Source organism: Podarcis cretensis (assembly GCF_951804945.1).
Source record: "Podarcis cretensis genome assembly, chromosome: Z".
Lineage (NCBI taxonomy): Eukaryota > Metazoa > Chordata > Lepidosauria > Squamata > Lacertidae > Podarcis > Podarcis cretensis.
The window spans coordinates 49,244,212-49,267,699 of record NC_137184.1 but is presented as its reverse complement, the minus strand read 5'-3'; the positions used below and the strand labels follow the sequence as shown (position 1 = coordinate 49,267,699).

The 23,488-nt window shown below is 45.2% G+C and overlaps 1 protein-coding gene across 1 annotated transcript in view; it reads left to right on the top strand.

The window, feature by feature from the left end:
• HS6ST2 (heparan sulfate 6-O-sulfotransferase 2) overlaps nt 1-22,292 on the top strand; it is a 144,361-nt gene extending 122,069 nt beyond the window's left edge. Inside the window, exon 2 of the mRNA XM_079962865.1 lies at nt 15,787-22,292. Coding sequence (XP_079818991.1) covers nt 15,787-16,486 — 700 coding nt within the window. The 3' untranslated portion in view covers nt 16,487-22,292. The remainder of the gene's footprint in view (nt 1-15,786) is intronic.
• The last annotated feature ends 1,196 nt before the right edge of the window (nt 22,293-23,488 follow it).

Sequence of the window (23,488 nt, the reverse complement as noted above, 5' to 3'; positions counted from 1 at the left end):
GGGTGGAGGGGGTGAAAAATAGCTCTGCCACGCCAGGGGCTGTAATCTGGCAGTAAGTTATAAGCTGTCTGACAGTGAGAACAAGGCCTCCCAGCAGCACAGGCGCTTGTATTGGCCATATGTTTTATATGTTCAGAATTTAGGCTGTGAATTCCACCGTTTTGAATGTGCAATTCCTCTGCACTTCTAGAAGCAAAAGACACACACTTGTCACTTCCTTTACGGACCTTGTGGGAGTCAGCTGCTGTGTTCTTAAAGACAGCCAGGTCCACATTCTTTAGCCACCAGCTCTGGAGTAGTCTCAAGTGAAGTGGGATTATTTCCAGAGAGTCGTGTGTTTTGAAATTTGTAGCTTCGTGGTAAAAGGGTGCAAATAGATAAATAGATACCGCTCCGGCAGGAAGGTAAATGGCGTTTCCGTGCACTGCTCTGGTTTGCCAGAAGCGGCTTAGTCATGCTGGCCACATGACCCGGAAGCTGGACGCCGGCTCCCTCGGCCAATAAAGTAAGATGAGCGCCGCAACCCTAGAGTCGGCCACGACTGTACCTAACTGTCAGGGGTCCCTTTACCTTTACCTATATTGGATTGGATTGGTTGTAGGGTTTTGTAAGGCCTTGGGGAAGGGGCTGCTTGTAAGGGGAGAGACATAACTCAGTGGCAGAGAACCTGCCTTGCAAGCCGAAGGTCCCAAGTTCAATCTCTGGCATTGCCAGGTAGAACTGGAAGAGGCTGCCTCTTTGAAGCCCATCACTGCAAGGAATGCTGAGCTAGGTGGACCAATGGTCTGACTCTGTATAAGGCGCCTTCCTGTGTTCCTAATGGCTAAAAACTGCCATTTGTAGAAGACTGATCTTCACAGAGAGCAACTCCACGGAAGTTGTAAAGGCAGCCTGGTCGGCTTCCAGGCTGAGGAGAACTCCCATGGGATCTGTTCCCAGAAAACATTTCCACTGAGGAATTGCCACAGAGATACCACAAGCCAAACGATGGCTTCCCTTTTCAGTTTTATGTGTGCAGAAGTGAAGATGAATGAAGGCATTCAGTGGCAAGATTGAGCTTTCTTTTCCTGCACCCTTTTTTAAATGAGAGCTGCTTTGATTTGGGCAGTGGTTATTGCACACAGCAAAACCTAGGCAGGACATTGTGCTGTTTTGCATTCTTGGTCTACGTTTTTGTCTTCTGGAACCAGATCAGATAATTCCCCAACTCACTCCCCCCCCCCCAAAAAAAAAAATTAAAAAAAAAATTCCTAATAAGCATGTGTGCTTGACTGCACTAAAGTGTCAGCTCTGTGAAGCAAAGGCTAAATTAAACAGCCATTTAGTTCATCTAAACAATGTGATCACGTGATAACCTAATCACTTGAAACTTCCATCACAGCAAACTAACTTTTCATCTCCAGCTGCTGGCTGTGGTGGTCATCTGCTTGTCCTGTTTGATCCTTTCCCTGTTCTTTAGGTCTTCCCATAGCTGTACACTCTCCTTGCAGCAACACTGCAGGATGGGCTTTTTAGTCTATACACTCAGTCCTTCTCACGTATCATGAACAGAGCACACCCGAGAACTATGGAAACTTGTCCAATAACAATGGACTATGGCGTCCACAATGCAATGTGATGAATGACAAAATATGTATGCACAAAGACACCGACTTCTGAATAATCTTAGATACAAAAACCATGATGGCACAGCAGAAACCAGGTGGAACCTGCTTTAGCAATGCAGGTAAGTTCCACAGAAGCTGCATTCCCTCCCCCCTCCAGCTTCTGTTTGATTTTGTGTGTGTTCTACTCCTACTTGGAGAGACATTTATCAGCAGAATTTCAGCCTTTTCTCTCTGTCTCCAGAATGTTTCTACTGTGTTCTCTTAAGGTACCTGTAATTATGTTGTCTCTTTGTATGCTTTTGCTTTTAAATTATCTTGCTGCTGCTGCAAGATACTAATAAAATAAGGTCAGTCGTTTGCGGCAGCCTGAGCTATTTTCAGCTGAGCATTGCCACCTCTGAGGATGAAAAAAACAACCTTGGCTCTTCTGCCGCTGCTCCCACGGAGAGTTCAGTTGTCGTACGTGTTATACTTCTAAGGAAAGATCATTTAGACCTTTTCACCAAGAACAGGAGGATGTTGGGGCCTCCAGGGTAGCAGGGCAAGGTGGAAGCGCAGCAGGAGGATGCAAGGCGCTCCTCTGGGTCACTGGGATGCAGGTAAACAAAGGGGTTCCCCCAAGGCTCTGTGCAGTAAACAAGTCAGCTAACTGAGCTTGCCTCACTGGGATGAAAACATCAAGGGCACGCTGAGGTCTCTAAATGCTTTGAGATTATCAAAAGGATTATCAAATGATAGAGGGAACTCACTGGGGACTGCTATGTAGGGAGACAGGTGTCCAAACCCTGTTCTGCTGTGGACTCTGTGTGGAACAGGACATTTTTTGGGTCACAACCTAATGGCTCTTTTGAAAACAAGAACAGTACTGTAACATGTGTATCATTCTAAGATCTTCAATCTTACTTATTTATTTGAAATATTTGTATACCACTTAATATTTAAGATAGCCTCCATGCAGTTTACAAAATAACAAATGCAATGGGTTGTATACAGTGTTGGTGCTAAGGAAAAAGTTCCGTTAGTGTAAGGAATTTTCTTGCACAATGAGCCTTCTCCTCCCGCACTCTGTGGACCCCCTAAAACTGTTCTGGGTTTTCCTTCAGGCCTCCAGAGCAGATATGGGGATGACCTAGGGAGTTGGGGGAGTCTCTTTGCATGGTCAGGAACCTCTGCAGTGTTTTCGGCTAATGCAAGGATTTAGTTGAATATGGCCCAATATATATAGATAACAAGCTATAAAACTGCAAAACTGAAATATAGTGCCATATAATAAAACAATACCATCCCACCAAAGCAAAAAATATACCAACACAATTTGAGACATCTTTAGAGTCAGGAATCCCTTCGTTCCTTAGCCTCCCTACGTCCTGCCTTACAAAACAGCAATCGCCACACTGGCACAATCGCATCACACCCAGATTCTGCCATACATCTGCACAAATCATACAACACTGAGTACTGAACAAAAACGTACTGCAAAAACACCAGGAGCTCTCCTCTGTGTTACCACAAGTGGATAAGCACCAAGCCATGGCAAAACAAAATACTGACTCACATCCCTACACAGACTGACAGCAGCTCTCATGAATTCCCGACAGGGAGTCTCTCCCAGCCCTCCCAAGAGATGCCAAGGATTGAGCCCAAGACCTTCTGCTTGCAAGGCAGATGATCTGGCACTGAACTTATGGCACAGAGAGACAGAAAGTCAGTGTGGTGCAGTATTTAGAGCATTGGACTAGGAGAGACCAGCGTTTGAATCCCCACTTGGCTATCACTAAGCTCACTGTGTGTAACTTTGAGCCAGCCCCTGCCTCTCAGACTAACCTCCCTCACAGGGTTGTTGTGGGTGATAAATGAAGATGAGTGGGAGACCTATGAGCCACCTGAGCTCCTTGTATAAAAGCTGGGATATAAATACAATAAATAAATAAACAAATGGCCTGGTAACATTTTTTAAAATGCCCATTTTCATAGTTAACTTGACCTCACCCAACTGCATTGGTTCCTTTTTATTTTTCTCGTTAGGAATCGAGCAGGAGTGGGGTTGGGAGGTGGAAGGGAGATGGTACTCACGACATCATGCTTGATGATCAGGAAGCAGTAAAATTTGTCAAGGGAACAGCGGCTGTATTGTAGAGAATCCAGGGCACCATCTGTTTCCTTCCTTGGTTGAAGTAACATTTGTACATGATGATTAAAATGTTAGATGGGTATTTCCTTTGCTTTCCTTTTTGAATTAACCAATGCAGAGCATCGCACCAACTCCTAAAACATGTTTCATTTCGTTTTTTAGAGAGAGTCACACAGTAAGTGTTCCATTGCTTGGGAACCTATTTAAAGGTAAAGGTAAAGATAAAGGGCGGGACGCGGGTGGCGCTGTGGGTAAAACCTCAGTGCCTAGGACTTGCCGATCGTATGGTTGGCAGTTCGAATCCCCACGGCAGGGTGCGCTCCCGTCTTTAGGTCCCAGCTCCTGCCCACCTAGCAGTTCGAAAGCACCCCTAAGTGCAAGTAGATAAATAGGTACTGCTTTATAGCGGGAAGGTAAATGGCGTTTCCGTGTGCTGCGTTGGTGCTGGTTCACCAGATGCAGCTTTGTCACACTGGCCATGTGACCCGGAAGTGTCTGCGGACAGCGCTGGCTCCTGGCCTCTTAAGTGAGATGAGTGCACAACCCTAGAGTCGGACACGACTGGCCCATACGGGTAGGGGTACCTTTACCTTTAGGTCCAGTCATGGATGACTCTGGGATTTAGGCACTCATCTGCTTTACTGGCCGACGGAGCCGGCGTACAGCTTCCGGTTCATGTGGCCAGCATGACTAAGCCGCTTCTGGCAAACCAGAGCAGTGCACGGAAATGCCGTTTACCTTCCCACCAGAGCAGTACCTATTTATCTACTTGCACTTTGACGTGCTTTCAAACTACTAGGTTGGCAGGAGCAGGTACCGAGCAATGGGAGCTCACCCTGTCACGGGGATTCAAACCACCGACCTTCTGATCAGCAGGGGGTCTTTTCCAGCCCCACCTGGAGATGTTGCCAGGGATTGAACCTGGGACCTGGGACCTGGGAAGCACATGTCCTACCGCTGAGCTGCATCCCTATCCCCTGGGTTACTATCCCTAAGTAAACAATTGCCACCGCCTGTCTTTTTTTGCATTTGATTTTCTCTGACCACACTTTTTACAGCCCCCTCCACCCAATTTTACACACACACACACACACACACACACCTGTATCTCAGCATAACTCACAAAGTAGACTCTAGCCCATTAAAACACATGGCATAATAAATCGGTTACTCTTTAAGTTGCCACAAGACTGCTGTTTTTAATCTAAACTTACCTTCTTGTACCTCAGTGATACAGTACCTGCATTGCATGCAGAAGGCCCCAGGTTCAATCCTAGGCATTTACAGGTAGGACTGGGAATGCCCCCTTCTCTGAAACACAGGAGCATGCCTGCCAGTCCTTGCAGAGCAGGGGAAGGGACCTCCGGCCCTCCAGCCCTCTTGATGCAGCCCCTGGGGCCTTCCCCAGGCCATGCTCCTTTCTCAGACCACATCTTGATCTTCCTTGGTCAGACCACACCTGTGGCAGCGAATGTGAGAACTTACTTCATCCCTGTGCAAAGCCTTTGAATATAACAGGGAAATGGATGGTGCTTTGAACCCGTTCACATTTGAAACAAGGAGGCTGGAAGGGGCAAGCACCAGGCAAAATCAGTCTGCGCTTCCAGAGATGCTTCTACAAGGGAACTTGTGCAGAGGGTGGACTGGCATCTCGTATTTTAGGGAAACACTCCTCAGGCTGGAATCCCACAACACCAGAGCTTCGTTTCAAAATTCTGTAGCTTCCCAGTACTCAACGGAACAGATGCATGCAGTTCAGCCATCTCTCCCTCCTTCGCAAGCACTGAGAGCTTGGCTTGTTAGGCTTACTGGTAGAAGTTTCAAGCGGCTCACAGAACAAGAAATAGAAATAGAAATACTTTATTGTCACTGTACCGCCTGTTTAAGGGACGCAGGTGTGGTTTAGACAACACCTTTACCTTTACCACCTGTTTACAGTGAGATTAAACAAGCCCCCCTCCACAATCTCTCAGTCCTTGTTACACTCTTGAGTGCTGTCCTACAACCACCAACCCCAAATGTCAGCTGCAATGTTGCTGTCTTCCATTCAGCAGCCTCACGGCCCTAGGTAGAAACTGTTCTTTCACCTGTTGGTGTGGCTTATCATGCTTCTATATCTCCTGCCCAAGGGCAGGAGATTAAAAGGATGCTGGCCAGGGTGTGAGTCATTCATGAGAATGTTCCTCGCTCTTCTGAGGCAACGGTCTCCTGCGATGACAACTAGCGGACTCAGGGGACAGCCCATGATATCATGTGCTGTCTTCACCACCCTCTGTAGGGACTTCCGGTCCATGGCTGTCGAACCAGCATACCACACCGTAATACAGTATGAGAGAACACTTTCTATCGTGGACCGATAGAAGGAAATCATCAGTTGCTGTCTAACATTGTTTTTTCACAAGACCCTAAGGAAATGAAGTCTCTGTTGGGCCTTCCTAACCACCTGGGCTGTATTGACCTTCCAAGTAAGGTCTTTACTAATATGGACTCCCAGGAATTTAAAGGAAGAGACTCTCTCCACACAGCCCCCCCCCCCATATACAACGGAGCTAGCTCCCCTCTCTTCCTCCAAAAGTCCAACACCATCTCCTTTGTCTTGCCAATGTTTAGGTGCAGATTGTTCTCTGAGCACCATGCGGATACCTTTTGAACCTCCCCCCTGTGCACAGATTCGTCTCCGCCTGTAATTAAACACATTATGGTGGTTTCATCAGCAAACTTAATAATTGCAGTAGATGGGTCAGATGAAATGCAATCATATGTATACTGTGAACTGTGAAATAGAGAGTATCAGAAAGGAAAGGACTACGCCAGCTGCAGAAGGTAACTATTTTGCACATATTCCATGGCTACAGAGTAGAAAACATCTCTCTGGCTTACTGTGAGCTCCTTGTGGTTTTCAGCCCTCTCAAATCCAACTTGTAGTGCCGTGATCGAATGGCAGCTTGCAAAAGCCTGAATCTCTCTCTTTGAAGGAAGAGTTAGATGCTCGTCTCAGCTATGGAAGTGAGGTTTTGTCTTGTGGAAAAACCTGAGTTTTAAATATTCTAATTGTCTGCTATAAAACTCTGACTTCCTCCCTGAGGGAGATGAGTGACTTTAGATCATTAACACCGCAAGCCTCCTTGATGATTGCCATACTGTTTGCAAGTGACTTAATCAGGATGGGTTGTCTGACTGCCCCATTTTAATTTTATTGCCCTGATTAAGTTTCCTTAGCTGTTATGTGTTGCTTTTCCAATTCAATTAAACCAGAATCCCCTTCCATTACTAGGTAATACTGGAGCGCCTTGGTGGGTTCAGGCAGCACTTGGTATTTTCACTTGATACCAACTCCCTGATCACAAACCCTGGCTGCATGGAATGAAATCCGTGGGAGCCTAAATTAAAATCACAGAGCTCCAGGGCTGCAAAATACTCCGTTGGTCTTTTGTCTTCCGGCTGCAAATGTATTGGTATTTGGCGCACTAATCAAGCTTGCTAAATCATCTTCTGCAATAATGCCCCCAACATTTGTGAGTTTGTTGCTGTCTTCTTTCTTCTGAGTCACTTTTCTGGCATGGGAGGAAAGCCATCAGTGAAATCCTATGAAAGAGGAGAATGCAATATTATTTATTATTTATTATGTATTAAACTAGTTAGCCTCCCCCTTTTTTTCTACAAAAGTAACTTCCAGCACCTGCCTTTACTGCACTCTTTTTGGCAATGGCTTAAAACATTTTTGCTTATGCAAAGCCTATCCAGACACATAGATGTTTATGTGTTTTAATTTACTGTTAATTCTAATTCTAATTATTTTTAATTTTTTATTGTTTTTAACTGTTCTTTATTGATAACTTTTAATATTTTTTATAAATAACTGAGCAGTTTCACTACAAATAAGTGGTATATGAATTTTGTTAAAGAAATTAAATTAATGCTTTGTAAGGATAAAGCTGGAGTATTGTGTGGAGCACCTTTGCTAACCCAGTTCTAGCTCCCTCTGCACATATAACAAATCCCACAAAGGCTTTAACAGAGAACTTTGCATGTCAATCCCACCTACCAGCACCTGACCAAAGCCCCCTCCATTTACACCCACCTCCTCGCCATTCCCCCCAAGGCTCACCCCGAACCCTTCCTACCCCTTTTGAAGGAGGAGATACTTCACAGAAGGCACTTCATACCTTTCCCAAGCATGCCTGCTGTTCCTCAAGCTGAAGTTGGCTGTGATGACATCTTACATTTTTATGCTTATAGGAAGATAACAATTCTGCTCTAACAATGTTTTCCCATAGCAACCAACACCCTCACAGAAGAGCTATTTAAACAACTGTCCCTGGTAGAAGCTCCTTGTAACTGAACCAACAGTGAAGCATTGTTGTTATTTATTACTACTACTATTACTATTACTATTACTATTTCAGTGACTGACTTTTCTACCAAAGGATTCTGGCTATGTCACAGGAACAGCGATGCAAATGCTTTCCATAGCATATCAGTCGCATTTTACAGATGACTGTAATTTTCCAAATGTCAGAGTTCTTCTCCTAGAGGAGCAAGCATTCCAACAGGCAAAATAGATTTGCCTCCTTAATATATAACTGTGCTGGCTTTCCACCTCCCTGCCTCTCCCAGTCACACACACATATATCCCAAATGAAATATTTTGTGTGCTATATTACTAATCAAGGAGGCATGAAGATTCTTAGGAGGGCAACTGGATTCTCGAAAATGAAAAGTGGCCACACTCCTCATTCTGTAAGCTGTTTACTGTGGGGTGGCAGATTTCACAGGCTTTTGCAGGGCACATTCCACCAAAGTATCTGATTGCAGCCTGAAACCAATTCTTGCAGTTGCAAGTCTGTAAAATATTTCTGTTTGGGTCACAAGGCTGTCCTGCATTCTGAAGTTACTCTAGCAACTCTCGTCTAGTACTGTTGGGTGGTTGTAGGATGAGAAGGCTCAGTCCACCTGGGAGGGGTTTAATACAGCAGCTGCTGATGGTGGTGTGGAGTGGGGTGTTTTCTGAAATGGATTCAGAGTCGTGGGAAGAGGCAGGCCAGGCGAGTGAAGGGCTGGGTGATTTCCCACCCTCTCTTGCACCACTGTCTCCCAGAACCAGGAGGGGAGTGAAGAGGTAAGAGCAGAGGCAGCTTTCCCATAGGTGCAGTCTCTGGCTGCATGTGCACATCCATCCAGAGGGAGGTACATAAACTGGGGGGGGGGGAGTGGTCCCCTATTGCTGCAACTGCTCCATAGAGTGCAGACCTGGGAACAGCTGTCCAGATGCTAAATGGGTGTGCATTGGTATTCGGAGCCGTAGAAACTACTGTTAATTGTCCTCTTTTGACAAGAAAGAGTTGGCTATTAGTGGTGTGTGTTCCTTTGGCTGGGGAGCATCCTTGACACTATGTCCTTTTAAATGTGGGAGTAGGGAATCGTCGTTTAATTTTGTTTTTGATATTGTTATGTGCTTTGTGTTTCTGTTCTGTATTTTTTTGTTGTGACCTGCCTTGAGATCTTCAGGTGAAGGGCTGTATGTTAAATAAATAAATAAATAAATAAATAAATAAATAAATAAAATTAAACGCTGTTCCATCCAACTTGGTTTTGACCACATTGAGTGGCAGCGGTTTTCCAGGCCAGGGTCTTTTCCCAGCCATACCTAGAGATACCAGGAATTGAACCTGGGTTTTGTTGTTTTTTGCATGCAAAGCACATTTTCTACCTCTGAGCTACAAATACTCCCGAGGAAGATGCCTTAAACTGAGTCCAGCCAGTGATCCAGCTATATCTGCATTGTCTCCACACTGACTAGTGGTGGTTCTCTGGATTGTCTTCCAGCTCTACCTAAAGGTGTCAGGAATTGAAATCAGGATCTTCTCTGTGCAAAACAGGTGCTTTATCAGTGATGTGCAAACTAATAACTAACTAAGGCCCTTCCTCATAATGTAACTAATTGGATACAATACTTGTCAAACTGGTCAGTTTCAAATTTGTAGTTAACCTTTATGTACTAGCTCACAGCTTTTTGGGTGTGCTGAAACTGAAACGTAGTGTTCCCTCCATCCCTTTTAATAATTGAAAACAATGTAAGTGTATACTGTTGCATTGTCCTGTCTTTTTCAGTAAAAATCATTTCCAGCTTGGAATTTGCTTGAATATAACATTTGCACCACATCAGGCATGCTTTATCTATTCCCTTCTTTGTAACCAAATGCTCCCCTTGTGCTGCCTTTGATTATTGGAAGACATTTTGAGAGATAAAGCACATTAGAAAACATTGTCTAATTGTTTTTTAAAACTCAAATGTTTTCTGGAAAATTCACCTTGCTCGCTCTGCGTCAAAAACTGTTTTTGAAAATGTCCACCACTTCCAGAGAGGGTTGCTATGCAGTGTGAAAAGAGCATGGAATAAACTCCCAAGGCCCAAAATCTTCCTGGCGGCATAGAATGGCTTTGGAGCACAGGCATAACCTTTGAGATGAACCTGCTAGCACATCTAGTCCTTTATCAGAAACCACCTTTCCCATTCCCTGCTTTTTAACAGGACAGCAGCAGGGCTGAGGTTCAGGTTGTAACACAATACCTTAATTCACTGGATGCTAAGAGGAGCAAATGCTAATGACTCCTCAAAGGTACTTGGCATTTATGTTCACTAAAGACATCCACTCTCTCCTTAATGGGCCATGACTTAAAACTGGGACTTTTAACAAGTCTCCTGTGCTACTCAGGATGGAGATGGGAGCCCACCTGATTATGCCTGCAAGGAAGTGCTGCCGCTTTCCCCTTGAGTCCATATGCTTGACCTTGAAAACAGGAATCAATGAGTGTGCAAAGAAATGCATTGTGTCACTGTGCATTTCCACTGGGTATAGTAAGATACAGAGTTGTGCCATCATGTATTAATTATGAAAGGCAGAAAATGAGCTGTGGCAAGAGGTTGCTTTTTTCTGTTTGCTGCAAGTAACTCTTCTGCAGAGTTATGCAGCCACTTCCCTCAATTTAATTTTGATATATGTGCCAGATTGGAAGCACAGCTTTAGTGAGTCGTAGGTTGTCTTTAAATATTACTAGCCTCCTTGAATCCCAGCTTGGGAGAAAGACAGGATATAAATGCATTAAACAAACAGACAAGAGAACTTAAACCAGAAAGACCAAGAGACAGAGGAAGCCTGTTGATTTGCTTTCTTACACTTGTAAATCAGGTGTGGAGAACCTTTAGCCCTCCAGAAATTCCTGGACTCCCATTTCCCATCATCCCTGGCCACTGGCCATGCTTGCACAGGTTTGTGGGGGTTGTAGTTCATCTGCATCTGGAGGGTGGCCAAAGGTTTGCCACTCCTGCACTAAATAAACACACAGAGAGCTGTAAATGCAACACATCACAACAAATCCTGACATTCCCTTCAGCAAAGAGTTAGCATGCTCGTCTCACGGCACACAGCAGATGTTCCTCATGTACCAAAATTTTTTTTAAAAAAAATCCACCTACACAGCTCAAGGGCCCCCAGTGTTCATTTGCTCCTTAGAGATAGTATCCTGGTCCTCAAATTAAACCTTTCCTTTCCTTTGTTGTTCTATCTTGTCTGCTTGGCTCGTAACACCGGCATTCGTTAACTTGGAAAAATCCATCTGTATACTTTCCTTAAAAGCCATTTCTACACCAGAGATTCCCATGCCTTTGCTAAGGGGGCCTTTGGCTGGGAGAGAAGCAATTTCTACTGGAGAGTCTCTGCTCCTTTTCAAAATGATTGGGGCTTTTCTCTGGACCCACTGGTGCCTCCCCCACCCCACCCCTGCCCCACAGCCTCCATCCTTCTCTCTTTATCTAACCCAGGGATTGTCAACCTGGTCCCTGCCGCCCACTAGTGGGTGGTAGGGGGGTTCTACGGCACAAGCTGAATCCTCCTTCCATCGAGCACTGGGGGGTGGTAAGGAAATTTTACCATCAGGAAAGATGCATTAGTGGGCGGTAGGTATAAAAAGGTTGACTACCACTGATCTAACCCCTGAATCAACTTTCTGCCATCGCAGACAACCCCCAGGCTATAGAGGGAAAAGGTTAAAAGAATTTGAGAGCTATGATGAGATGCATGCTGAATGCATTGATCCTGCCAAAGGATTTGTTTCCCTTTCTGTGTTAACTGCTTATTGATTGTCACAATGACCTTTGTCTTTGTGATTTTTTGTTGGCCTCTTTCCTACCACAGAGTCTTGGTTGGGTCTTCTTTGCGCAGACCCGGCTCTCCTCCCCAAACACAGAGAGAAGGCAGCAGCTCAGGGGTAAAGCACCTGCTTCGCATGCAGAATATCACAAGTTCAATCTCTGGCATCTCTGGGTAGGCTGGAAAGACGGCTTGAAACCCCAGGGAGCCACTGCCAGTCCGTGTAGGCAATGCTAACATCAGTGGGCAGCTTCCTGTACTACACCAAGTGAGACCACTGGTCCATCTCTCCCTTTATTGTCTACACCAGGGATAGGGAGCCTGTGGCCCACCAGGTGTTGGACTGCAGCTCCCATAATCCTCAGCCACAGGTCCCCATACCTAGTCTACACTGACTGGCAGCAGCTCCCAAGGCTTTCGGACAGGAGCTTTTCCCCAGCTGTCTTTGGAGACACCAGGAGTTGAATCTGGGGCTCCTACACATAACACTTGTGCTCTGTCACTGTGCTATGTCCTTTCTTCCGTGCTCACGGGGAAAAGAAAATGGTGGCTGCGTCCGTGCGATGAGGAGCTCTGACCACACAATAGAATTGTTGCTGTGAGAGCCAGCAGCTGGAGCACTTGGAGTTCTGAATGCAGGAAAGACTGTTTGTGGCCTGTGGGGTGTTTTCTTCCCCTCACAGTAATGCCTGGGAAGGTGGTGAGGGAAAACTGAAAGAGGGACACTGGCGAACCCACCCAGCAGACCTCAAGGCTGAGCTGGGTGTTACCAACATGGCTACACAGGGAACATCTGGAAAAAGAAATGTATGAAACAGGACGTTGAAGTGTTCTGTGTTGTTTTCACAAGATGGTGCCGGGAATACATGGGGAGGACACACGGCGAGGCCGTCGCTTGTGTGCCTCTTGAGGTGCTGATGGGAGTTGTTGTCCAAAACATCAGGAGGACGCCATGTTGGCTGAGCCTGGCCTAATCCGACTGCTGTGAGGATAAATTGAGAGAGTCCCATGTGGGCTTCCCTTAGCTCTTTGGAGGGAAGTTCAAATAAGTGAATTTCTTTGACTCATACCCAGTGGGAGGTTAAAATACGTAGGGGTTTGCCTCATACGCTTTTGAACCTCACGTGCTGGCTTTCTGCCTTGGTTAGCTAGCTGTCTGCCAGCCGCTTCTCAGGAATGTAACTTGCCCCCTTTCTATGCATTTTCTCCTGTATTTCTGAAATATCTTCCACAGCTGCCTCTCCTTCTGATCTGCTTCTTCTGTTAAAGCTCATCCAAGCTCGGTTTTCTGTGGAACAGTGACATCTTGAGGTGTGTCCAAGCATTGGAGAAATGGGTGGGAAAGGCTAGAAATATTAAACGTGATTATTTGCCATTTTACTATGGTGGTCTCTAGGGCTTGCTCAGCTGTGATATCAGAACTCACAGAATTATGCCCCTTCCCTTAGGAGACCCTGGGTTTATTGCTTGTGCTGAATTAACAATTGGTCAAGGATGGGAAAATCTCTGGTTCTCCAGATGCTTCTGAACTGCAGCTCCCATCATCCCATGCCATTGGCCATGCTGCCTAGGGCTGATGGGAGCTGGAGTTCAACCATGCCTGGCAGGTCAAAGGTTAGTAGAGTGTGGGCACAGTGGAGTTGTGCCAAAGCCTTCGTGGAAAGTGGGCTTTGAGAAAGGAATTTGAGAATTAACAATGTGCAGGTGTTTTGGAAGGCTGTTGTCAGGGAACTGCCATTGGCTCAGGGGTGAGAGGGGAAAAGACGGGTGGATTACAGAGAGCCCCCAAAGATCGTGGGAAGCAGCACCTCCTCAGCGGAGGAGAGTAACCACGCCTCCAGCAGAGAGGAGCTTCAGAGCTCGGAGGAGGCGAGGCGGTGCTAGGACACCTTGCCTGAGCAAAGCGGGGAGGATGGAGGTCCCCCGTTACCCATGCCCTCCTTGCGCAGTAGGCTTTCGCCCAGAGAGGGGAGGCGCAGACTGGGGGTCAAGAAACTACTCTGCTGGGGAAGATTTAAGGACCGCCCACTCTCAGATCCTGCCAGTGAACGAGCAAGACATGGAATAGAGGCGCTCTGTATTCTAAAGGTTTTTTTTAGCACCAATAAGAAAGCTTTAGAACCGACTAGGGAGGCATCTTGCCTGATTGCTCTCGAGCAACCACCTCTAACAGCTGTCAACAATACTATGAATGTCAGGTCAAAGCTGCTGGAGTCAGCTGCTGCTGCAGAACGTGGTGGCGGGGGGGGGGGAACTACCACCAGCATATAACATCTTGCCTCTGAAATTTGTGCTGCCTGTCCATTTGACACATTGGGACAAGTTCAAGGTGTTGGTACTAACATAAGCCCCTTGGCCTTATCTCTCATACGTCCTGTCTGCAGGAGAACCTCTCCTGCAAGTTCTGAAGGTCTCAGAAGCTCACTCTGCAGTAACTCAGGGCAGGGCTTTTAGCGTGGCTGCACCTGTTCTGTGGAATAGCGTTCTGTGCCTAGCGTTCTTGAGCAGAGCTGAGGAAGCTATTAGCAGTGAATCTGAAATTCAAGCCTCTCCCTGAAAAAATCCTGCAGTGTCTCAGAAACCAGTTTTTCCACCCCAGGGTGGGTGCAGCCAGGTGCTGACCACAGGGGTCTTGCCATATTATTCCCAGCTCTGCTCTTTGCCTGCCCAGCGCTGTTCAAAGCAACAGCTGTTCCTCTCCCGCAGTTCTGCTTGACAACTGAATACATATGTTTGCAGCCTGCATAGCTGGTCCCTGGAGCAGCAATCCAGACCTACTTCGGTGCAAGTTCTGCAAGGCAAGTGACTCACCCTTCGCAAGCAGACTGGGTAGTGGGGGGTGGGGTGGGGTCAGAATCTGTGCAATTGCTGCAGGGCTGTTGAATTTTTGTTTGTTTGTTTTTTTACACAAACTTTGGACTTTGGACTAAACATCATGAAGATTCCGCCTTCAAAATTTGATTTGTGTTTGCTGTGCTGCCTGTAGAACTTTCTCTTCTGTTCCATTTCGTTTCTTCTTGGGGGTTTTTGTTTTTTTTAAGTGTGTCACTAAAAGATGCATATTTGATGGGGAGGGGAGCCTGTGATACATTATTATTCATGGCACACACAAGTACCGTTCTCCACCACATGCGTATGGTGCAGGGATGATGGGCCTCAGGTCAAGGGTCCAGATTAGACCCTCCAGAATTCTCTTTAGGGTGTCTTTCCCTCTTTTCAGACCTCTTCCTCTGGACCCTGTTGTCAGGAGTTGGAGTCAGGCGGAGGTCAGCAATAAAACAATAAATGTCAGGCTTCAGGGAATTCGCTTCCTGTGTCAGTGAAGTGAACTCTTTATCCAAGGGAACAAAATCGTAACTCTTCCCTGTAGCTCTTGCCCCAGTGAAGGTCCCTGCCTTTCCACTGCTCTGTCAGCCTCTGCACGTTCAGGGGGAGGGGAGCTGGCCGTAGCAGGAGGAGGAGACTCACTGAATTCTTCAGCAGCCTGCCTCCTCTCTGTCTCCTGGCCCTCCTCCTCTCTTGCCTATGATTCTGCACTGCTCTCTGCTGCAGCTGCTTCCTGCTCACTAAACCCTGTTGCCTCTTCAGCTTCTGACACCTTCACCTCCCAGTCTGGTCCCTCTTCTTGCTCTGACCATGCATCGTCGACCCACCACCAGTCCCCTGGCTCTGATCCTTCTTCCCCTGGAGATTCCCTTGGGGGTTTCCCAGCTGGTGCCTCCCACCTCTCCTCTGCGTCCAACCAGTTCCTCCAGCACCTCGGATTTGGCAGATGGTAGACCAGGATTACCTTTTCAACAAAGGAACCAAAGAGAGAAAAAAGCTCTTGTTCTTGTAGTCGGATAGAGTGCCATACACTAATATGATTGTAAAATCTCTCTTTGCCTTCCCTCTTCAGAAACTTCTACTACATCACGATCCTCCGGGACCCGGTGTCTCGGTACTTGAGCGAATGGAGGCATGTCCAAAGAGGAGCAACCTGGAAAGCATCATTGCATGTCTGCGACGGGAGATCACCAACTTCCGAAGAGCTGCCCAGCTGTTACTCGGGGGATGACTGGTCTGGCTGCTCCTTGCAGGAGTTCATGGACTGCCCGTACAATCTCGCCAACAACCGCCAGGTCCGCATGCTGGCTGACCTCAGCCTGGTGGGATGCTACAACTTGTCCGTCATGCCAGAAGAGCAGCGGAACAAGGTTCTTCTGGACAGTGCCAAGGAGAACCTGAAGCGGATGGCTTTCTTTGGCCTGACGGAGTTTCAGAGGAAGACTCAGTACCTCTTTGAGAAGACGTTTAACATGGTCTTCATCTCCCCGTTCACGCAGTACAATAGCACACGAGCCTCCAGTGTGGACATTGACGAAGAGACCCAGAAGCACATAGAGGCTCTCAATTTTTTAGACATGGAGCTGTATGAATATGCAAAAGATCTTTTCCTGCAACGTTATCAGTATATGAGGCAGAAGGAGCACCAGGAGGCGAGGCGGAAGCGCCAGGAGCAACGGAAGATCTGGAGAGCTAAGCAGGTCCACAGCAAGGAGCAGAGCAGCACAAATGCAACAACTGACTACATCGGGAGTGTGGAGCAGTGGCGATAATAACAGGGGGCGAGGTGTGTTTTTAGGGAGATCCAGATTTGAAAAGCCAGGGCACGGTTGCAAAATAGAGAGGAAGGACGAAGCAGCCAAGCAAATTTGTGCTCCTTTGAGGGCGGGGAACGGATATAAGGCTTCTGGCCTGTGGCCTTTGCCAATGCTTTGTGCATTAAATGTCGTGCCCAGTGTGGGTTAACCTCACCTCTATGTGTCTCAGATCTGTCCCTTTCTAAAAACAACAAACCATGCTGGCCTGTTTAAGCAGCAATTTTTCGGAAATGATTGCTTGGGCAAAACCAAACATAAAAACTGATTGACATGGTTAAAGCTGAAAAAGTTGGGGAACTTTTTATTTTAATTTTTTTGAGGTGGGGAAAGTATGCTTTTGATGGGCAGGGCATGAGCTGTAGGTTGCCCACCCACCCATTTTGTCTTGCAGGGCTGGGGACTCTGTGGCCGTACAGATAGTCAAGACTACAATTCCCAACATCCTTGACCCATTGGGCCGTGAAAGCTGGTGGGAGTTGGAGTGCAAAGAGACATGGAGGGTGGCAGATGTTCCCTGATCTGTAGCCTTCCGGGGAAATCCCCAACACTGTTCTTTTCAGGCCAACTCAGCCCCTTATCTCCAGGATGAAAGCATTTTCAGCTTGGCATTAGCCATCAGAGTGACGGTCTGTTCAGTTTGGTAGCAGGCGTTTTAATAAGGACAGCGGTGGCCATAGTGAGCCCCACTGAATACTGTCGTTTGGGGGCCACATTTCTGCTCCACGTCATAAAATCTCATCATATGAGGTTGGACAGAAGAACATTGAGGTCCTTTCCAACTGTACAGTTCTACAATTATTTGTTCTACAAGGTCTGTGGAGCCTGCCTCCAAAGGTAGTTTGGGATGTTTGGGGCAAATAAAACACCCATTTCCCAGAGTTTGTGAGTTCAAGGCATGATAATCACGATTGTGCTTTGCTAGGTGGCTTCCACATGGGAAACACACAACCAGAATGAAGCATCCCATTGGAATATCTCTCACCCACCCTCCATTATTTTATTTTATTTCATGAATGTGTTTTCATAGGCCAACTGCTTTTAGCATATACCAAATATGAATTCTGATTAACGGGGTGTCTGAAGAAGAAAATACATTGGCTTTTGAACAAAGAATAGAAGGGTTTTGTCTATAATTATTTATAACTCATTTTTAAAAATCTTCCTACTGCTGTTAATGAATTTTAAGCTTGTTTCATTTCATGTTCAATTGGAGTTGAGAATATTCTCTCAATGATCTGGAGGACATTTAGACTAGCTTAATACAACAACAGAAAAATACTGTTACAGAATTACTTTGTGCAATTGAATTGGAATCCATTTTGAAGATGTGGGGATGGGGAGAGAGGCAACTCTTGTATTCCTGTCCAGTTTCAACAACTCTCCTTTCACATATTTATCTAGCAGGATTTGATCATTTTGTATATTGCTGCCCAGAACGTTTTCGATCGAAGCTGTATTTTTTAATAGAATTTATTAGCAATGGGAGGGGATATGCCTGGACTGGTGGTTTGCTTTTAATCTGCTCTTTCTAGTATGATGCAGAATTTGAGCTCTCATTTTTGTAATATTTGTGAGCCCATCAAGGAGTCCTAGGGGGTCTCCCATCCAGACACCTGCTAGACCCAGACCTGCTTAGCTCCAGCCTCGGGTGCCTTCAGACTGTGACTTAGGGCCTTGTGGTCCTTCTGAGGCGCACAGAGTTGAGAAAGGGAGAGAGGGCTGAGCCACAGACTTTGAAGTAGCCATATTTCTTACATTTGGTGCCAGCTCAACACCAGAATTACTCTTCTGCCCCCACTTGAAATGCTTCCCCTGTTCTAACAAGGGGAAGTCACATGCAGAAGACAGCCTGAGTATGGATCTTCTTTGCTGGTTTGCGAACAAGTGCTTACAGGTACCTAAAGCAGGTAATAAGCATATGAAATTGCCTTATACTGAGTCTGATTATTCGTTCATCTAGCCCAGAGTTTTCTGCTCTGATGGATTGTGGCTTCCCACAGAATCTGGCTGGCCACTATGTGAACAGGATGCTAGACTAAAAGTGTCATTTGTCTGATCTAGCAGGGCTTTTCTTGTGTTCTCTTGGGGTCTTTCCCAGCCCTACTGCTTGAGATAGGCAGTGGTTTTTAATGGTGATGGAACCTGTTACCTTTTGCTCTTCCTCTGTGTGGAGAAGGGCTGTATCTCAGTGGTGGAGCACATTCTCTACATGCCAAAGACCTTTGAACATAGGGAGGTCAAAGGGATTAATCTTTGATGCTCTGAAGAAAACTGCCCTTCATGCCGGAGACTAGACAGTTTTCGGTCATGGTGAGTGACTTGGAGCAAAGGACCTCCATCGTGCCCAAACACCACAGAATAGTCCTGTGAGTTAGTCCTCAGGGCATTAGGTCAGCTAAACCTCCCCTTTTTAAATTACTTTTGAGACTGTGATGAATTACGACTGAAGGGATCTGTGTGCCCCCTGAAACTTTCACACTGAATGCAAACCCACTGCTATCATAAGAAGAGGCAATTATTAACGATTAACAGAGTGGAAACGAAACAAAAAGCATGTTTTAATTGTCTGCAATGAAGAAAGATTTATAAATAAATAAGGGTGCTCTGCTTGTTAAGAATTTTGATTTTACATTGTTTTTAACTCTATTGAGAAAATACTGTTGAACACCCCATTGACTGTTGGTATCACAGTATCATGAGATAAATAAAATGGTGAATGAAAATGTTTCAGAGAAAGGTCAGATTAAAGGAGACATGGAACTTTTGGGAAATAATACTGATAAAAATTTGCCAGAACATGAAAGTGGAATGGTGAAGTGGGAAGCAGCAGATGATGAAATGGCACTCAGTATGGAGAAAATACTGTTGAACACCCCATTGACTGTTGGTATCATGCAGCAGTTATTGGATGAGCAATCAAAAGAGCTCAGAACTGAGATAAATAAAATGGTGAATGAAAATGTTTCAGAGAAAGGTCAGATTAAAGGAGACATGGAACTTTTGGGAAATAATACTGATAAAAATTTGCCAGAACATGAAAGTGGAATGGTGAAGTGGGAAGCAGCAGATGATGAAATCGGCCTTCAAACAGGTGCCTGGAGGAGTGAAACAGTCAAGCAATGGAGTTGTGATTCTGGACAACTAGAATGAAACCATTGGTGGAGAGATTAAGAAACATTCTGAGATGGCAGAGATAAGAGCCTACAATTTGAAATGAATTCAAAGGGGGAAACTATCAAGCTTCTGGTGATGCACTTTGAAAAAGAATGGAAGAAGTGGAAATGTTTTACATTAGTAGGATGCCTCGAAATGAAAGAAGTTCTTCTTTTTCTCCTGCTAAACTAGGATGGAAAATTAATGAATTAATGAATATTAATGAAATTAATATTAATGAATATACAATAAATAACTATGGATTGATATTTTAGTATACGATCACAACGGAGAGATTCCTTTATGAATAGAGATTAACGATTTATTGTTTTTTAACTGTGGAAAGGTTGCTGGAATTCCTTGGAGATAAATTCATCATACCGGATTGAAGTCTTCATTTTCAATGATAATAACAATGGGAGAGCCCCCTTTAGACTTTGTGTGGAAGGGGAAATGATTGAACTTGAGGTCTAGGGTTGAAGATTGGGAAAACACCATCTAACAGAACAAGGAGCAGCTGGATATTATCATGGAATACAGCTAGATACCATCCTGAACACTCAGAATATTTTAAACAATATTTATATATATACTTGACAGGCAAAGAATAAGAAGTTTTCTTTATTTCTTTTCTCTTTTCTCTCTTTTCATCTTTTTATTATCTTTATCTTCCTCTCTTCTTTTTCTTTTATCTACTTTGTTTTTCTTTATGTTTTGTTCTGTCCTTTGATGTCCTCTACTCTGGGTTAATGAGGGTGATGGCTGACTGGTGGAGGATCTGCGTGAGAGGCAAGGAAGGGAAGATCTCTCAGAGAGAGAAAAGGAAGCTCCCAGGTGAAAGCTAGGAGGGTCTGCCCCCTTTTGTTTGAGCCGAGGGTTAGGAGGGTCTACTTTTGTATTCTCCCCCTCCCCCTTCTCTTTTCCTTTCCTTTTTTCTTTCGTCGTTTTTATTTGGATTTGGGTTTTTTCTTTATTGTATTGTAAGATGAAAAGTTTTAATTTTAAAAAAATATGCAAAAAAAGAAATTCCAGCGAAGTTGCTGCCATTCATTGTGGACAATACTGCCCTCTGACTCAGAATAAGGCAACTTCCTATGTGCCACTGAGCTCGCCTGCCTCTTCCTCCCCACTTCCAAATTAGATACTAATGTGTTACAACTAGGTCTGGGATCCCTGAGTTGGAGGATGATCAGGTTTGTTTAACGTGACAAGTCTGCATGTTCCTGCATTGTAACTTGGGACCGTTGTCAGATACGCTTCTGCCTACCACTTACATGTGAAGTTTCTCCTAGTGAGCAATGTTTTCCAAGGGACTATAGATGACCGTAGGTCTCTAAGCCAGCCACTTTTTGCATCTTGTAAGACATTTGCATCTTAAGAGTGGGCCACTGATTGCGTTTAAAAACAGCCACCATAAGTTTCCCAAATGTCTACCAGCACCCATCTAACTCTGGATGACTGGGGCTGGTGAGAGTTGTCAGCCAAAACCTCTGGACCGCACAAGATTGGCAAAGGCTGTGCTAGAACTTTAGGATTGTTAGGAGACGATACAATTTAGTTGCATTTTCTCTGTTGCTGGGGGACCAGCTGGGAGGCAAGGAACTGGACAATTTAACATGCTTGGACAAGGCAAATCTCTATGCAAAAATTTTGTGAATATGATGGTGATAAAAGAACAGGCTCTTCTACTTGATAGTCTAATGAGAACTGATGTTAATTTTGGTCTATGCACTCAGTAGCTGATTTTTCTTTTAATGCCCTGGGTTTACTTAGCTTAACCTTCCATCTGATCTGCAGGGCTGGAGGCACCTGGGGATGATGTTTCCTTATTTCATGCATACTAAATCTTAACTGGGCTCCTTTTGCACTATATGCCATTTATATGTGAGATTAATCAAGTAAGGCTGGGGGCTCAGCCTATATGAGAGGCTTCACCAAAATAGACATTGCAACAACAATGCTACCCACGTCTTCCTGCTTCACAGAGCAGCCCTAACCATGTCTGCTCAGAATTAACTCGCGTTGAGTTTAATGGAGCCCACACCCAGGACGTGGCTGTATGGTTAAAGCCTACCTTATCCAAAGTTTATTGCATCAGGCAATCTTTCAGAGGCCTAGTGGGTTTGCTAAACTTCAAAAATTTAAGAGTGGGGAGGGAAAAGCCAGCACCGGCAAAATGCAAAGAATGAGTGTTTAAAATGCCAGTCTGGCATTTCCAGTGGAATTCCTTGGTTTTCACAGGGAGGGACAATGCGCTCTTGAAACCAGAGGGGGCTGCCTGTGCTGGGTGTCGGGTTGAAGCACCCTGCCTGATGTAGGAGATGCAACCTCGTTTTTATGCTGTGCTCTGCATGGTTTACAAAATAATAAAATACTAAACCCTTTCCTTTACTTTGTGTATACTGTTTGTTGTATATAAGGGATGTGTGCATATAAGGATTCAATTTTGTCATAACCACGCGGATTCAGTTGCTTTCCACTATAGGCCGCTATCTTGCTGTGTAGTTTTATGATGACAAAAAAGGGGGTATGGGAAGGAAAGGAGTTCCGTTGACTTTGATTGTGTAATTTAACAATAGAGTTGATAAAATAAACATTAATTGCAGTCTTTTGTTGTGGGTTGATTATTGAAACGACTCCGTCTGGCTCTGGGGTTGTGTTCCGAATCCGCTTTTCTAATCTCACAGCCTTCTTTCAAGGAGGTTCATGTTCTTTTCTGTGCTCAAAAGAATCAAAAGGAGTTTTGCTCTGAACTAACAAATGGAAACCCACCAAAGGGGCGGGGGGGGGGAGAATGATGGCATCCAACACAGGAAACTGCCATATACCAAGTCAGACCATGGCTTAGCTCAGTCCTGTCTAAAGCAGGGTTGGGAATTGTTTGTGACTCCCCAGATGTTGCCAGAGTCCAAATATGGCCTCCACATTGCTCAGAGGACACTGCTTCCCATCTCTGGATGTAAATTTAACACCTTTGCAAGGAGCCCCACCTGGAGACACTGTCCTATTCCACTTTTTGGTGTGCCTCCATCTATAATCCAAAGTCTGGGGAAACTGTATGAGGGCACTCCTGACAAATTCCTGACTTTAGGAAGTGGACCAAGCAAGGGTGGCATTAGAAGATGGCTCAGCAGTGTGCCATGCTTAATTCCCCCCCCCCCTTGCTTGCATGGCAGTTTGATACCCAGTAAACAACAGTGCTAATGAGGTCCCAGCCTCCTGACACCTTAATTTTCACAGAGGTTAGACATTGCTTGATTGCTTGCTTGTTTACGTAGGCCTCTTCCATACTGCTCCTGAAAACCCACATTTTCCAAATCCATTTTGTGCATTGTAGCCTTCTGTGGTTCCATACCAATGGGGGTTGTTTGCTGTTCTTGCATTCCGTTGTGCAAGGGCCATAGGTTCTGCCTATTTCAGATCCTGAGTCATGTTGCTCTTTGGAGAAAAACAACACCCATGGACCCTTCCCAAACAGCCCATGAAACCCACTGATCTATTACTAGTTCTGGCAGAAATGAGAACATGTGCACTCTGTTTGTAGGAGACAGACTGAGGAGTAATTCTGTAGATTAAGATTTAAACTACCTATCCCACATGTGTGGGAGAATTACAAAAGAAAACAGGTTGTGAAAACAGGCTTTTTAGAAGAGTAAAACACTTGATGTTTTGTAGCTTACTAAAGCTTAGGAACAAGGTAATTACACCTTTTTATCCCTTTATTTGTAGTTTGCTGACCTCCCCCTCTTCACCCCCATTGAAGAGAATAAACCATGCATTTTTAGTAAGATAAACAAAAAAAGT